We start from the raw sequence: 15613 nt of genomic DNA, 5'->3' as shown, positions 1-15613 counted from the left end.
AAGTGAGGGAGAGGGAGCCCAAGCACTTCAGGTGGCTGCCCTTGCTGAGGGTGTGGTGCCTGGGCAGTAGAAATGGCTCAGAGCAGCCTGCCACATTCTCTCTGCAAATTTTGAACAGTCCTTATTTTCTTAAGTAATACCAATTTAAGAATAAAACAGGGGAAATAATTTATTGTGATGTTTGGCTGTATGCTTCTTTAAGAATAGGCTTCCTGGATATCTGCGTGTGTCTCTTACCTTTTTGTATTGGTAGCTAATTAGAAATAAACTGAGGAACTAGATTGTTGTACCAGATAGGAACTGGGTTTTGTTCTGAGTTTGTGTAAAGTGTCTGGAAAGAAATAAGGCTCTAATTCTGGTATTTTAGTTGTCAGACACTATACTGAAGTTTGATTGTATATACACACATATATGAAAAGTACGCATGCACAAATATATAAAAATATATGCTATTACATATTTTATATATGTATGCTTGTTTCAGTGTACCATATGTATTTGTGTTCATATACATACAGAAAATGCAGTGAATTAATACTGTTGTGATCATTTTTTGTGGTTAATACCTGCCAGCCAGAATGAAAATTGGTTCCTCTTGAAGCTCCTGCAAAAGATTTCATGATTTTGTGACTTAGCTCTTGGAATCAAAGCTTAACCTCCAAGCCACACCAACCATCCCTATTTCCAGTACTTACAGAAGTACAACTGTCCTGCAGGGAGGAATCCATGACCTATTCCCTCTTCAAAGGGAATAGAATAAAGATTTAGTGTGAGCACTCTACTCAGAGCAGGAAAGTTCCTGAAACATGCCCTGCCTCCTGAGGTGGGGAAAAATAGGATTTGCACCAGAGGAAGTGGTTTGCCCATCACATTCCGGCACATATTGAAATTCTCTGTCTTATGCCATGACAGCCCACCAGCAGTACAGAAGCTGAACTCACACAAGGACAAAGAGAAAGCTTGAAAATATTGAAATCCTTTGTTGTGTGTGCTTTTCTTAAGTTTGTGGCACTGCCAGGTGGTGTAATGCCAGCGTTCAGGAGCAGAGCATGCCTTCAAGTCATGCAGGCTGGGTCATTTGCTCGAACACAAATGCACACTTGGAGCAGACAGAGGTTTGGGCTTTACTTTTCTTGCAACTCCTGCCTTTGCTCAGGGCCTGGTTCCATAATCCATGGAGCAGGGCAGGATCCTTGTGCCCCTCAAGCCCTGAAATATTTTAGGGACTTAATTGTTTTTTAATGTTCTATTGAATATAAAGCATTATTTATCTTCTCTGCTTTGAAAAAAATGTTTTCTAACCTGATATAACTTAATAAGTTTCTGTTCTTGGTGAACAGTATAATTTCCCAACATTTCTGATACTTGTTAATATTTTCCAGGAAGTTGTTGCTGAACTCTTCAAGTTCCGTTCTGTGACTTGGTAAGGTCTTTAGACTGTTTGTTGTTAGTGATTGCTAGGGTTTTTTTACAACATCCTTCTTTATTTGGCCTTCTGGTAGTAAATAGATCAGAAGGCAAATACATTAGAATGTAAGGGGACCTTGATGAGACAATTTAGCATGTGCTGATCAGGCTGAGACCTACCATGGGGGAACCTGGAGGAGTAGCATTGACTTTCTAGAGGGCAGTGGATGGCATGCCTTGGCTGTTCCTTTACTGTAGACAGGGGGATCAGTCACAATTTTTGTTTTGTTTTTTTTTTCACAAGTTAAAGATGTGAACAAAGTCAAAGATGCTGCAGGGCCTGGGGGATTAGAACAGTGTCATTGTGTTAGGCTAACCTACTGCAATTTAAAAATTAACTTGTCAGTCTCTAATTTCTTTTTGTGCTGTCTTCCTGCCCTTTTCCCTGTCTAGAATCAAATCCCATTTGGACCATGTGTCTTTTCATATGTTTTATGGTTGGTTCTTTGTTTTGGTCATCCCACACTTGCTGAAATGAAGTGACTTACCAGCTCTCTATTTTAGAAGTGGCAGAGGAGAGGACGAATCTATAGTGTCAGGAGGGGCAAAGGATGCTTTGGGATTGACTGTTCATTTTTACCCAGTGCAAGAAAAGAAAAAGCAAAACCAAAACTGGCCAGCAATGTGTTCAAAATGAAGGGGGATGGTTCTCCTCACGGAGTCTGAATTTACACTGGAGAGCTCTGCCATAGACCGTGGAAAGTTTTCACAAGCTCAATGAGCTACGAGTGCAGCCTGGGGAGGAAGGGTCAGCCCTTTGGGGACTGCTATGTGCAAAGATGCCTTTTTTGGTCTAAATAGTCCCTAAGCCACAACTTTCTAGAAGTTGGGAGAATATTTTTGCTTCACTGACCTTTTTAGCAGTGAGCTACAATTTTGGAGCCTGAATTTTACCATTGACCCTGACTTGTGTGTCCTGATTTTAATGCAAAAAGGCTGAGAGTGATATCTTCAGAATTGTATCATCCATACCATCTACTGCCTTGGTGATGGTGGTGGAGGGCAGCTGAGAGAAGGCACCATGGGTTAGAGGTGGGGGGACTGGAGTCTATCCCCATTTCCATTCCTTCTCCCTCTCTCTGATCTGTGCTTGGAAAGTTACAGAGTGACTAAACTTTATTTTTAGACATTACAAAGAAAGAAAGCATTAGACAGCTGGCTGCAAAAATATTTATTTGTGACCTTTGTCTGCATTTGTGCAGTTGCTATTCTGGAGCATGTAGTTTCCCTTGATTTCACTCTAACAGTTTAAGGAGAAACTGAAATGCTTAAAACTTAATGCGTACATATATATTTTTAAAAATTGCTTACATATTTGGAAAAAAAGGACTATTTCTGTTTGTAAAGTACTGGCCTTTTTTTTTCCTCATTTTTGTAGTAACATATGGACTGGAAAAGCAACTGGACTGGAAACTGCTGGTAGAGGCTGGGCTGTAGTAGTCCCATAGTGGTGGCAGAACACCTCCTGCATGAGTCAGTCCCATTATGAACTAACCTGCAGAAAGGATGAAATAGATTTTCCAACTCTGTGGGGCACAAAGGATTAGCACCATGAGTGAATAGGGTCTGGAATTGGGTTAGTGATCAGTGGGGTCTGGCCTGCAGCTTGTGATGGGAGCTAGCAGGTATGCAAAGGTAGCTCAAGCCAAATCTTACTGGTGATGGTTTTTATTACTGGATCAAAATCTTCAGAAAATGGGAGTATTTTTAACTTTGCACCATGAGGAAATGTGTCCTTGAGATGTGTATTTTCATTCAAAAAGGCAGGAAAATATAAATGTGAGAAATCCATTGCAAAGATGAAACCATTTGACGGTGATTGAAAGAAAGGTATGGGTCAGTCATATTACTTGTGTTTCTTAATAGTAACTCTGTTAGGATAAAGCTTGTCCTAATAATGCTGTTGAGTGATGAGGATAATTTGTTTTATTTACTTAAAATTATGTGGTTTTACTCTGTACTAACAGTAAGTCTGAAAGCTGAAATATATTGTGTCTTATTGGATCTTCTGTAACAAATTATTGTGAAACATAAAGCCAAAACCGCTGCTGGGATAGGTATGCTGAAGTGATAACCCTGTTTATCTACTGATTTTGTTCTAGAACTATGGAGATTTTTCTGGATTTAATAATTAAAATTAATTATTTTAATTATTGCTAATACAAGTAACTTCTGAGTTATGTAGGTCAGCTATACCAAAATAACAAATTCGGTAATTCTTTTTGAGTGTTGTGGCAGTAAATCGGTTGAGCATCTGCTCAGAAACAAGCCTCTTCTGCTTTTACTGATCCTTTGAGCAAATTTAGATTGTTTCTGTTCAAAAGCAGCAAGCAATGTCCAACAAGTGAGACAATTGCAGTCATAAATCCCTGGAATAATCTGTGTTTAGTGAGCATAAAGTAGATGAGCTGGGAAAATTTGCTCTGCATCACTCTTTCAAAAAAGGAGCCAGACTCCTCTTAACAGATCTGTGTACATCTTTAGCACAGAGAGGAATTTTTGCTGGTTTAACTCCCTGCCCTGATATCTTTAAGTGTACTGATAGGAAACTGAGATTTTATGGACATATTTGATTGGCAAGGAATAGTTTGCTTGGTTTTTTGGGGGGGGTTTTTTGGAGTTCACGGCTGGCTTGTGTTAGCAAAATGAGCAGACTTTCATGCAAGCATCACTTGAACTATGCCAATGTCTGAGGATTTTTACCTGTTTCACAGAGATACTGAATGTATGTAATCAGAGCCTACCACTTATCTAGAGTGTGGTATCCCTGGAGATCCTCTAGTTGTACTTGGGGTGACTCAGAGATGTGCTGCACACCTTCACATTCACCACAGTTTTTTCTAATTGCTGTACATAGATGCATCCTCAGCTCAGAAAGAGGAGACTCAGCTCTCATTGTGCATTGACAAGTAATTAACTCAAATGCTTTTGTGGACATGAAAGGCTAAAAAACCCCTGCATATTCTCAAGGTACATGGGGATGTCATAGCTTAGGTCCTGCCTGTTTGCTTCATGATATGTTTCATCTGTTGGCAGAGGTCATGTAGGAGCAGTCTCCAGGGTGATTTTGTGCAGATCCTTTGTGCCATGCTGAGGTATCTTATCAGAAAATAAATTGTTAGTTAGGGGATGGATGCTATGTAATAACAGGCCATTAGTCATGTCTCTTGGTCCATAATGTGACCTACTTTTGATAAAAATGAATGACAAAAGTGACTGATTTAAGCTGTGATTAACCAAGATATTTTAGGAAAGTGTGAAATATGCACTGGCTTAGCTTTTCTCACTTGCACTAATGAAAATTTCTGAGTGGGCTTCTGTATTGAAGTTGGCCACAAAATAAAGTTACTTAAGTGAGGGAAGAAACTTTGTGTGCTGAAAATACTGCAAGGGGAAAAAAAGGGTTTACTAATGTGTGGGATGACATGTAGCTAAAAAATAACAACAACAACATCATCATCATCATCATCATCATCAACAACAGCAACAACAACAACAACAACAATAATAATAATAATAGTCTAAACTTACATTGCCAGTTATTGCTGGGTTTGGGATCTGTTAGGACTCTTGCAGATCCTTCCCTTTGATGATGACTTATTTTAGATGTGCCAGTTTTAAGTGCAGAAGTATAAAACACCGTTTTTCCTCTGTATCAACCACCCTTGTTTTGATTTTGGTTCTGTTGAATGGGTAATCTTATCCTTTTGCAAAAATAATTGTTTAACATGTATCACTTACCTGACACTGTCAATTACTTTTGGACTAGTGTTTCTCAAATTCATAGTTTAGAAGAAGCATTATTTTCTTTTCATACATTAAAAAGAGTGTGAGTTACATGAATCTAATATTCATTAGCTTTGTTAGCTTAATTTTTGTTTGTTTTGTTGGCTTTTCTGGGGTTTTTAGCCCTCTTTGGAAAGCCTTGTTAATTCTTGCAGACCTTTAAGTCTGTTTAAAAAATCCTGGACCTGTAATCCCTATTTACCTGCTGTGGGCTCTGTTGTGGTTTAAATATCTGCAGAGCTGCTGAGGAACTGTCAGACATGGATTTGCTAAAGGGCAGCTGCTCTGGCCAGCTGGGAAATGGCAGATGACCTGCTGGGGTGAAAGCACTACATTCACATCCTATCAGAGGGCCTACAGGCACATTCCCAGTGCCCCAGATGACTAAAGAGTTCTGGATCTGTGTCTGGCCACATTTAGGGCAAAGATGACATGTTACAAGTAGGGCTGTTTGATTTATAGTAAGAAAAATTAAAGCCTTGGGCTTTGGGGGCATGGGGTTTAAATGTGGCTTCTGTCTGTGAATGAGGAACCTGCCTTTAAAAAGGGTATTGAATTTTGATTTTAATTCCCTTGTTTGTGTTAGTCTTTCCTTTCTAGATCCAGAATAGATGGGGCTATATTCAGCAAAATGTGTTTGTCATTAAATTTCTGTGTAGTTGAATACCAGTTTGCAATTCAGCTGTACTGAAATCCATTGAAAAGGAGATATTGGTGTGGTGTTTGTTCAGATTTCTGTGTTTAACAAAGAAAAGCTGGCAATATACTCAGTTCCACTCTCCTTACTCTTTCACAATAATTGCTCCCTCTTAATTGCAGTACCTTATGCAATAAATGGTCCCATGGGATTCACCAAGACTATTTAGGGGATTGAATACTACAGTGTTAGCGGAAATGGAAAAAATGAACAGTGCTTTTAAGAAGTGCAGCATTTGGCAAAACATTCAGTTTGTACATGTATCAAACATTAATTATTTTTTTTTACTTATGAATAAATTTAAATTCTTACAGAAGAATGTCATGTTAATTAAGCTTTTTATGGCATCTGTGAAATTTGGACCCTGTTAAATGAATTCTACTTTAAATGACTTTGAACTCTACTATTGTAGCCTTGAAAAACATTTTTATACTCCAAAGTATATCTTGATTTGGTTGGGTTTCTCTATGAAAAAAAAATCTCACATTTTATGAGTTCTGCCAAAAGCAGTCACATGGACAAAGCTTGGCTCATGCATACTTGAATTAGTGCTCAAACCTGCTCAGTATTGCAGGTGTCTAAAATGTTTCAGTTAAAACTGCTTTTTCTTGAGTGTCCTGGTGGGACCTTTGTGGGTTTTTTGTAGCTTTGCCTGTCCCTTCATCACTGACATAGCTGGCCAAGATAATCCTGGGTCTTGCAGCTGTGTACTGTGGACAAGCTCTGCTTTAAGTCACGTGTCCATTGCTCCCATGCACGTGACAAACATAAGCAACAAAAGCAGAAAAGCTCATGTTTGTGTTAGGAAATGTGTTTTGTTTTAGGTAATGGGTGTAACATCTATAGTATAATTTTAAGGTTAAAAAAAACCCCACTGGGTCTGTGCTTTGTCCTGGATTTACCTAGGCTATTCATTAACATCACATGTAATTTTAATATAATTTAAGCAAACCTAGCTGGCTGGCTTAGATTTAAATTAATATCAGCTCAGCACGAAACATGTTTGAATTATGTCTTGTTGAATTTTTTTCTAACTGGGACTTTTTATCTGCTTTTTTCTTTTTAAATTAGTATGTTTAGGGAACTGCCTCTCTATTGGAGTTATACCATGGCTATTACATTCCTTCACTCAGGAGAAGGAGAAAAGCAAAACAGAGGTTGCAAGATGTATTTTGTTAAAAGAATAGTGAACACACAAAACAACAGCAAAACCCCCAAGCAAAAAAATAAAACCCCCCCATACCCTCCAAATAAACACAGAAGTCCTAAATCATGTCTCATTTCAGAGGAGACTGACTTAAGAAGTGGACAGAAACTCCATCTGAAACAATTTTTATTTTGATTTTTGTGGTTATTTAATAACTGTTTCTTGATTTTGCTGTTGATAATGGAGGCTGAGCTTGGTTTCCTCTGTGAATGCATAAAGCTGCTGCAGTTGTCTTCTGTTTCTTTTATTTGTTTTCACTCTGCCTACAGCATTCCCCTGCCCCTCTACTTTTAAATGTTTCCTCTAACGGCTTAGTAAAATTAGCTTTAATAGTGATTGACATTGGCTTTATTGTCTCTTTAAGGATTGACTCTTGTCTAGCTCTATGGCTTACTCTTCAGGAAAATGTTTTTATTGTCTTTATTATTAAAGACTTGAATTTCTGTCTGTTTTACAGCTTTTTGATACAAAATAAGGACATAGATGCTAATATTCTGAGCCCTACATTATGAAGTGGTTTAGATTCTTTAGTAAAGTAAACTTCTGAAATCAAATTGCATTGGCTTCTTCAGCTATCTTTTTGGTTATCAGCTAGCAGCAATTACCGGCACTGCTTTGGTTATGTTTTGAAATTAAGAATGCAATTCTCACTTCTTTTGTCAGTTTATACTTTAACTAACATACAAGTTTCCAATGTGGCTTGGTTAAACTGTATTTACACCTAACGTGCAGAGCTTACATGCTTCTTTTTCATGAGCAGAAGACTGAATTGTCTTCTTGATCTTAGTAGTGAAACTGGATTCATCAAAGCTCTGAATTTGCACCTGATGCAATGCCTTTAATTTGGTTGATGCTATAGAGGTAGCATGATGGTTACAATCCGCAATTTAGATTGCCACCAAAGTTTTACAGAGTATGAGGGGTTTTTTTCTTCTGTAACACGCTAGGAGCAAATAGTGAGATCACTGATAACATTGCATGTGTTTTTTGAATATTTGTCCTCTCAGTCAATCACCAATATAATTTCAGGGTACAGAATTATCTTTCATATGGATTTGTGTCAATGTATCAAGAATTTTTCTCCAAGAAAATAAGGTGGTCTGGCATCACCCATCTTTGTTTACCAAATGCTATTGCTGTAACCACTATCACATTGATTAGGACTTAATTCCCTTTAATCATCAGTGCTGTCTTAAACATGGCAGAAACAGCAGTTGTAGCTCATAACAGGGCTTAAAATGGGGCTTGTGTGTGCATAAGAATTCTGGGATTTTTTGTAGCTTGTGGTCATGCAGCTGGATGAATGTGGAACCATTTAAGTACCAAGTGTTGTTTTGGTCCTTGCTGGCGAATGAAGCTTAGGGAAAGAGAAGCTGTTTAAGTGAAGTAATGAGTTATATAGCTCAAAGATAGCAGAGGTTCATAGTGTTCAGAGATGAATGGGATTCCTATACAGTGCTTTTAGCTTTCATGGGAATTCCAGATTTAGACTTGTAGTTAGAAATAATTTAATTTTTTGTGAGTAGAGTGGTGGTCGTTGACTATATGCAAACTACACAATTCAACTCTAAAATGTCTCTGAGAACTTATGGATTGGTGTTAGGATTTTGGACAGCCTCATACTTCAGCAGAAGAGTATTGCTTGTGTCTCTGTACCATGTAAATTTTATGCTTTTAGGAAATTGTATTGACTGGGCAGCTTAAGTGCTTCCTGTCTTTCAGGATTCTGAAATTCCATTGTGCCAAAGGAGTCCTGAGGCAGTAGCTACTTTGGAAACAGATTTTTTAAAAGGCTGTATTTGGAGGATAATATTATATGCTCCTCAAGCTGTCCTGCTCTTCTCTTTAGTTGATGCTTCTCTAGGAGGCATTCTTCTTATGCTTTTGTTCTAATCTCTTTCTTTACAACATGAAAGAAAATCCTCTGTTTCATGTGTTCCAGGAGTTCCTTTCATCTTTCAAAGTGATATTCCTTACTTTATGATGTAATTGCCTATATGAGCTTGCTTTTGAGCTGTAAAACTAAGTATTGTTGTTGTTGGCAGGGTTATAATGTTTGCCATTTACCACATGCCATTGATTGGTAACAGTAATGAAGTAAATAACTGAATGTTTTCTTCTCTCATTTTTCTGTTTCTCACAGGTTCATTGCTAAACCATGTGCCTTAGGCCTTAAAGTCCAAGCCAATGGACCACAGAAAGCTCAACCTAATGCTATCTTGGAGAAGGTTTTCACAGCTATTACAAAGGTACTGTGTCTGACTAAAATATTTACCTTGTGAAGTGGTTTGTGGACCTGTAAACTATCTCTGAACAAAGCAAGGCTAACAGATGCAGCGCTGCATTTTTGCACCTCAAATCAGAAATTTAGATATTGGGGATGTCATTAATGCCAGCTTGCGTGGTTTTGTATCCCTTTATGATGTCTCATGTAAGTTTTCAATAAAAAATTGTCACAGAAACTTTGTAGATGCCATATGGCCACCTACATTTTTTTGCTTCTTCTCTGTTTTTGCTTCTTATCTATTTTGTGTCAATTTTTGAAAAATTGTTGGGGTTTTTAGAAAAAAAGGGTTCATTTTAAGCCAGTAATATTGATACCGAGTTTTCCATGAAACTTCAAAGCTATCCCTTCTAGGGAAAGGCCTGTTTTGCTGGTGTCCCAGCTAAAGGAGAACAACATAGAAAAGTGGGGAGAAACTGACTGAAAAATGTTTTATTTACAGCTTGCATATCTTTCTTGTACAAGATTTCCCCCCACAACTTACATATCTGTCTCTACATCTCTCACCATATGACACCTCACCCTGTTTGTTGTTCTGTCCATGCTTTTCAAGCATCCCAAATTTTTCTGCAGGAGCTTTCCATTCCCAGCTTGGCTCCAGACTGCAGCTGGGCAGCAGTGTAAACAGAGAGTATTAAAGTCATAGAGGATAAAACTGGGTTCAGTGTCACAGACAGTGAAATAGGCTGTGGATCTGTCTTGCTTGTGTGTCCTACCCTACCCAGAGATCACTTGCTGTGACTTTTGTCCTGTTTTCAGGGAGGGAATTGTATGTGCCTTGTTTCTGAAAGCTTCAGGATATACTCTCATACAGACTCTGCTGAAGGAAGAATGGTTAGGTTTTGTTAGTTGTGCGGTTGTTTATTTGTTTTTAATATTTTGTCATAAAAACTGGTAGTATGACACAGCGCCTGAAATACCTGTGAGATGAAGAGCTCCAAACAAAAGTATCTTCTTTCCTGCAAGAATCTGGTAGCTGCTCTCAGAGAAAGTGTCCAATTTAGCTCCCTGCCTTTTTTGAATCCTATACAGCAGTTCTCTCTAGTGAAACTCCCAAGAGCTGCATCAAACATTTCATTTTTCTAAGGTTACAGAAATTGCTTTTCTTAACCTTCCATTGAAAAACTAGTAGATACTTTGGTAGACTAGAAAACTTTATTGAGATGGATGCCAAATTCATCCAACTTCAACCTTCTCTTGTCTCATCCTTTCATTTCTCTCTCTTTCCTGTGTTTTCTTGGAGGCTGATGGACAAAATTTCAGCCTAACAGAAATCTTGCAGGTTTGTGTCTTGCAACAGTTAAAAATTTAAGGCTCTTTTTTGTAAGGGCTCTTGTACTTCATTCAATATATGTAACTGATTTGCAGAAATAAAGCTAAAGTTCCAGAAAACAGATTGTGCATTTTTCTGTTTATTTAAAAAAAACTATGTGATCAGGAGAAATACATAAGAAGTACATATGCTTCACTGTACATGTAGAATTGCTCTATGATTGGAGATTTGTCCTGTACTGCTCTTCAAATTAAAGACAAACTAATTTTCTTTTGCCTTACCTCTGCACTGGTTTGCACCCATGCTAATGGTGTGAGACTTCTACATTTTCTGCTTTGGAGAATATTTGTGTGTATTTAATTTTACAGAAAACAATTCCAGAAAAGGTCTCCCTGTTGTCAAGGTGATTTGCCTTTTGAAGTTGCCACTTTGTTTAGCGACCTCATTTTTTAACATTATTGTGCAGAAACATGGGATTTATCTTCTTTGTGTGTCAGTCAAACCATCTTCCCTAGTGCAAGAGTCCATAGGACAAAGATCCTGATGTAGGAGAGTGGAGCAGGTATTAGTGTGTGGCAGGCAGTGGGGTGTTTGTAAGAGCCACTGCTCCAGAAATGCGTGGCATTTTATGGCTGCTAAACTTCACTTCCAAGTCTCAAGCAAGTTTCAATCCCATTGTCCCTTTAAAGTTTTTTATCAGTAATGGATCTGCACATCACATTACAGCATCTGTCCTTCTAGATTAATTGTCATTGTAAATGTATTCTGACAGAAATCTGCCAGTAGAGATTTCTGTGAATTTATTTCTGTGTATCCATTTGTCTGACTGACAGCCTTGGTAAGAAGGCTAGAGTCAGTTTCAGTGGTTCTGAATTTAAAGTGCTAATGCAGTTGAGCTAGAAAATAATTTTTGTGCTTCTCTGTTTTGTAGCACCCAGATGAGAAGAGGCTGGAAGGGCTCTCCAAGCAGCTGGACTGGGACGTGCGCAGCATTCAGCGTTGGTTCCGACAAAGGCGCAACCAGGAGAAGCCCAGCACCCTTAGGAAGTTCTGTGAGAGCATGTAAGGATGCATGTTCTCTTCTTGTGTCTTGTTGAGCCTGTGTTCTCATCAGTTTTCCCCTTTGTTTTTCACAGGTACTTTTGCAGACAATTAGAAAATTATACAAATAGGTAGAATATAACTAATGAGAAAAATAATCTCCATTTTCCTGAAGGAGTCAGATTGTACTTTTCAGGGATTTTCAGTGGTCAAAAGCTTGCAGAAATCATGTTGCTGTGATTCTATACTATCAGGGCACCAGCTAACACCAAATCACCTGATGCTAGTGTGCTGTCCTTACAGCACTACCTTTAGCCATACAAGCTGATGCACATCTGAAATGGCAGTTGGGTTGTTAAATAAAAAGAAGACAGAAGATAAATTGTCTAAAGATGACTGCCCTTTATTAAACAGAATAACTTAGGTGTCAGAATGCTTAAGTCTGTTCTTCGGTATTTACAGCTAAAATCCTCCTTCCTTAATGTTTAATAAATCCGGGCATGATGAGATTATGACAAAATGGCTTGGTCATTTTGTTGCCAGCAGCTGCTGGCCTTAGAGTTACTAATTTTTGAGATCAGTGAAGAACAACCTTTTTTCTGCAAGGGTTATAGTTAACTTGTCAGCTGTGGAGTCTTGGGGAAAAGTATTGCTTTATTAGTCTTAGAGGTAGCATATTTGGGTGGCATATTTTGCTTCCTCTGTAACTCAACTCAAAGACCTTGCTCTCTTGCACTGGTGTGAGGGCATCTGAGTGAACCTACAGATAGAAAAATTTAAGCATACCATGAAATACTGGCATGGATAGGGTAGTAATAGGTGCTGAATTTGTGGCATGCATTATCAAAATGGGATGCAAATGACAGCTATGGGTGCAGACTGGAAGGTAAAGTCAAGCTGTAGTGAAGTGCTGAGAGAATATAGTGCCAGCTTTGTTTAGAGGGAGCCATTGGCATTTCTGCAATATGTGTATTTAACAGTCGTGATAAAACTTGTCCAAACAGAAGCGAGATGGCATAAATAATGGGTCAATACTTCAGGTTCTCTCTATTCATGGTTTGCAGGAGGTGCAGTGAGAGCTGCCTCTCTATTTCTGTGCTACCTAGTGCTGTGGGAATGTGGTGTTATCCAACCCAACTGTGTGTGCCTTGCCCTGGGAGCATTTCCAGTGATGGACTGTGTGCCACCAGCTGACCTGACACATCTTGGACAAAGTTGTTGGCATGTAGTCAGACTACTGCTGGGAGCCCAGGGTTCCCTTTTATCCCTTCAGTATGGGTTCAGTTAAAGTGTGGTTTAGTTAAATATGTCCATCAGAGTGCTAAGCAAGGTTGTTCAGAAAGTTTTGACCAAAGAAATCCTTTGGTATGGGGTCTCTAGCCTTTTCATAGCTATTGAGTTAATGGGGTGGCTTTTGAGAGATGTAGTGACTGTGTGTGACAGATGCTTTGAAGCTCTGAGCTCCTGAAGCTCATGTTCCCACAGCAGTAATGGGAAGGGGAGCACTCCAGTCTTCAGTAATTGAGGTGCCAGTGGAGAGTTTCGACAGAACAAAGTGTGCCCTTATCTCATAAGCAAGAGCGGAGCAAGCAGAATGACAGTGATCTCTGCCTACACCTTCATCCTGCTGAGCTGCTGTTGTCCCTCCAGAGAAGGCTTCAGTTTTCCTGGGAACAGCACTGATTGACTGTGGCGTGGGAAGGAAAGTGAGAGAACCCACGGCAAATGTGGATCTGCCTAAAAAGAACTCCAACTCTTTTCACATGGAGACGATTTAATTTACTGCTAGACAAAGTGTTCCTTGGGCCCAGAGTGGCTTTTCCATGATGAAAGGGAAGAGGAGCTGTGCCAGAAGGGCTGTAGGCCATTTTTGACTGCCTTATCTTGCTTGCAAATGAATAGCGTGGGCACTATCTAAGGTAGAGTAGCTTCAATGTGACAAAAGCTGAGAGTGAAATTTAATGATAAACACACTTGCCTGAGACGAATGATGCCAAAGACCCAGCCCCAAACACACTATGCCAGTAACTTCATTACTAGGTTCTTATTGTCACAGATTTCTCACTTTCTCTAACCCTTCCCTTCTTTTCAAACAATTACAATTCTGACCATGAACTGAGTGCAGAGAAACCCCGAAACCTACACTGCTCGCTGCTTCTTGAGGGGGAAGGGGTGTTTGGTGGGTTTTTTAGTTTTGTTTTGTTTCTGTTTCGTTTGTTTGTTTTTGTAGGTTTTTTGTTGTTGTGTTCTGTGGGTTTTTGTTTTTTTTTTTGTTTTGTTGTGTTTTGTGGTTTGTTTGTGCGTTTGTTTGGTTTGGGGGTTTTTTGTTTGTTTTTGCTTTGTGGGAAGTATTTTTTGGTGGTTTTGTTGGTTGTTTGAATGGAATAATTCCTTTGCTGCCAGTCTTTGTCAGATATTCAGGCCATGGGCAGATGATGGTTGTATGAAGAAAACCACAGTAGTAAAATCTCCTGTTTATTGATACTGTTTGTGTCACAGCATTATAGTGAAAATAAATTACTTTTTCAGGAACCTTTCATAGCCAGTATTCACACCCTAGAGTTTTGTCTGTCAGTGTGGAAGAGAAGGTGTAATTTGATTTTTGGAGCCATAGAGACCCTAATGGTGGGACCCTAGTGGTGTTACTTACCTGCTTAAGCTTTCAGATGTTATGGTGATAAGTATTTATATGAAATATGAAATAGATAACTTCACTAGGTGGTGATTAATGTATATAATCACCAGGTGGTGATTAATGATCCAGTCAGAAAGTAATAAATGCAGCACTGAGTATTATTTTACTAGCAAGTCAGTCCTCATATCCCAAGGATTAGGTGATTCTGGCATGAAACCTGGAGTTCAAGTCACAGTTTGTAGTCACTAGGAAAGGTATCCACCTAGTATAACCTCAGATTGCAAAGCTCAGGCACTTAGCCCACTATATTAGTTACAGATAATAGTCTATCCATAGCTTTTCTTTCTATTTTGTGAATTTAGACCATTTGCACTCCTTTCTTCAACTTGAAAGTCCAACACCCATAAAGGAGGGGAAAAAAGTGGTCAACTAAATGTGCAAAATGAACTTTTCTACTCCCATGTATTTCTGTTGGGCTTTTATTATTCTTTTCTCTCTGTCCCTATGGCACAGCCTAAATCAAGAATATTACTTTGCTTATTGCCACACAGAATACAGAATCCAATAATGTCTTTGTTAATGTTTGATGTGTCAGAAAGCCAATGCAGGAGTGATTCCCAAACCACTTCCAGTGTCTTCCCAGTTTCAGTGTGTTGTTTCTGCTCATAGTACCAGTGTGTAGGCATGTCAGGTTTTCTCAAAGAGAGAGCATTCTGTCCTCTCCCCTTGTTGTCTGGCACAAAGGGAGAGAACCTGTGATGCCAGAAGTTACTAGCCTGGGATTTTGGAATATCATCAGGCCAATGGCTTGTCTGTCCTACAGCTATGTACATTTAAGCAAGCTGCCTATTAGAGATATTTATGTGGTTTCTAAGGAGTGTCTAGAAGAAACATATGGCCAAGAGAGATGTTTTGAGTTTATGCAACATTCTGCATGTGAAAACATGGAAATGTGCAGACAGAAGAGCCAAAGATCTATTTTTTCCTCCCCTTTATTCTCTAGAAGAAGCTTGGATACTAAATTGTCTGTAAGTAGGGTGTCTTTTAGTTTTGATGTAGGGGAGAGAAGAGCCTCTGTCTTGTATCCTAGCTAGATATTCTTTTTCCTAAGGAATTGAAATTTTGTTTATGCACATTTTGTTGTAGCTTTGGAGGAAGATTTTATCTGTCTGTGCCTGTATATGAGAGTGTGTGTGTGTGCACATGTATGTGTATAGATGTAG

The 15613-nt window shown here is 38.9% G+C and overlaps 1 protein-coding gene across 2 annotated transcripts in view; it reads left to right on the top strand.

Moving 5' to 3' along the window:
• Nucleotides 1-15613, top strand: part of CERS6 (ceramide synthase 6) — a 97329-nt gene that overhangs the window by 22209 nt on the left and 59507 nt on the right. For both annotated transcript variants that reach the window (XM_059475851.1, XM_059475850.1), the window contains exons 2-3: nt 9301-9406; nt 11646-11776. In XM_059475851.1, the coding sequence (XP_059331834.1) occupies nt 9301-9406; nt 11646-11776 (237 nt within the window). The remainder of the gene's footprint in view (nt 1-9300; nt 9407-11645; nt 11777-15613) is intronic.

This window comes from Ammospiza nelsoni, chromosome 7 (genome assembly GCF_027579445.1).
Source record: "Ammospiza nelsoni isolate bAmmNel1 chromosome 7, bAmmNel1.pri, whole genome shotgun sequence".
NCBI lineage: Eukaryota > Metazoa > Chordata > Aves > Passeriformes > Passerellidae > Ammospiza > Ammospiza nelsoni.
Note: the sequence above shows the minus strand (reverse complement) of the source record. Positions and strands in the feature narration are given on the sequence as shown.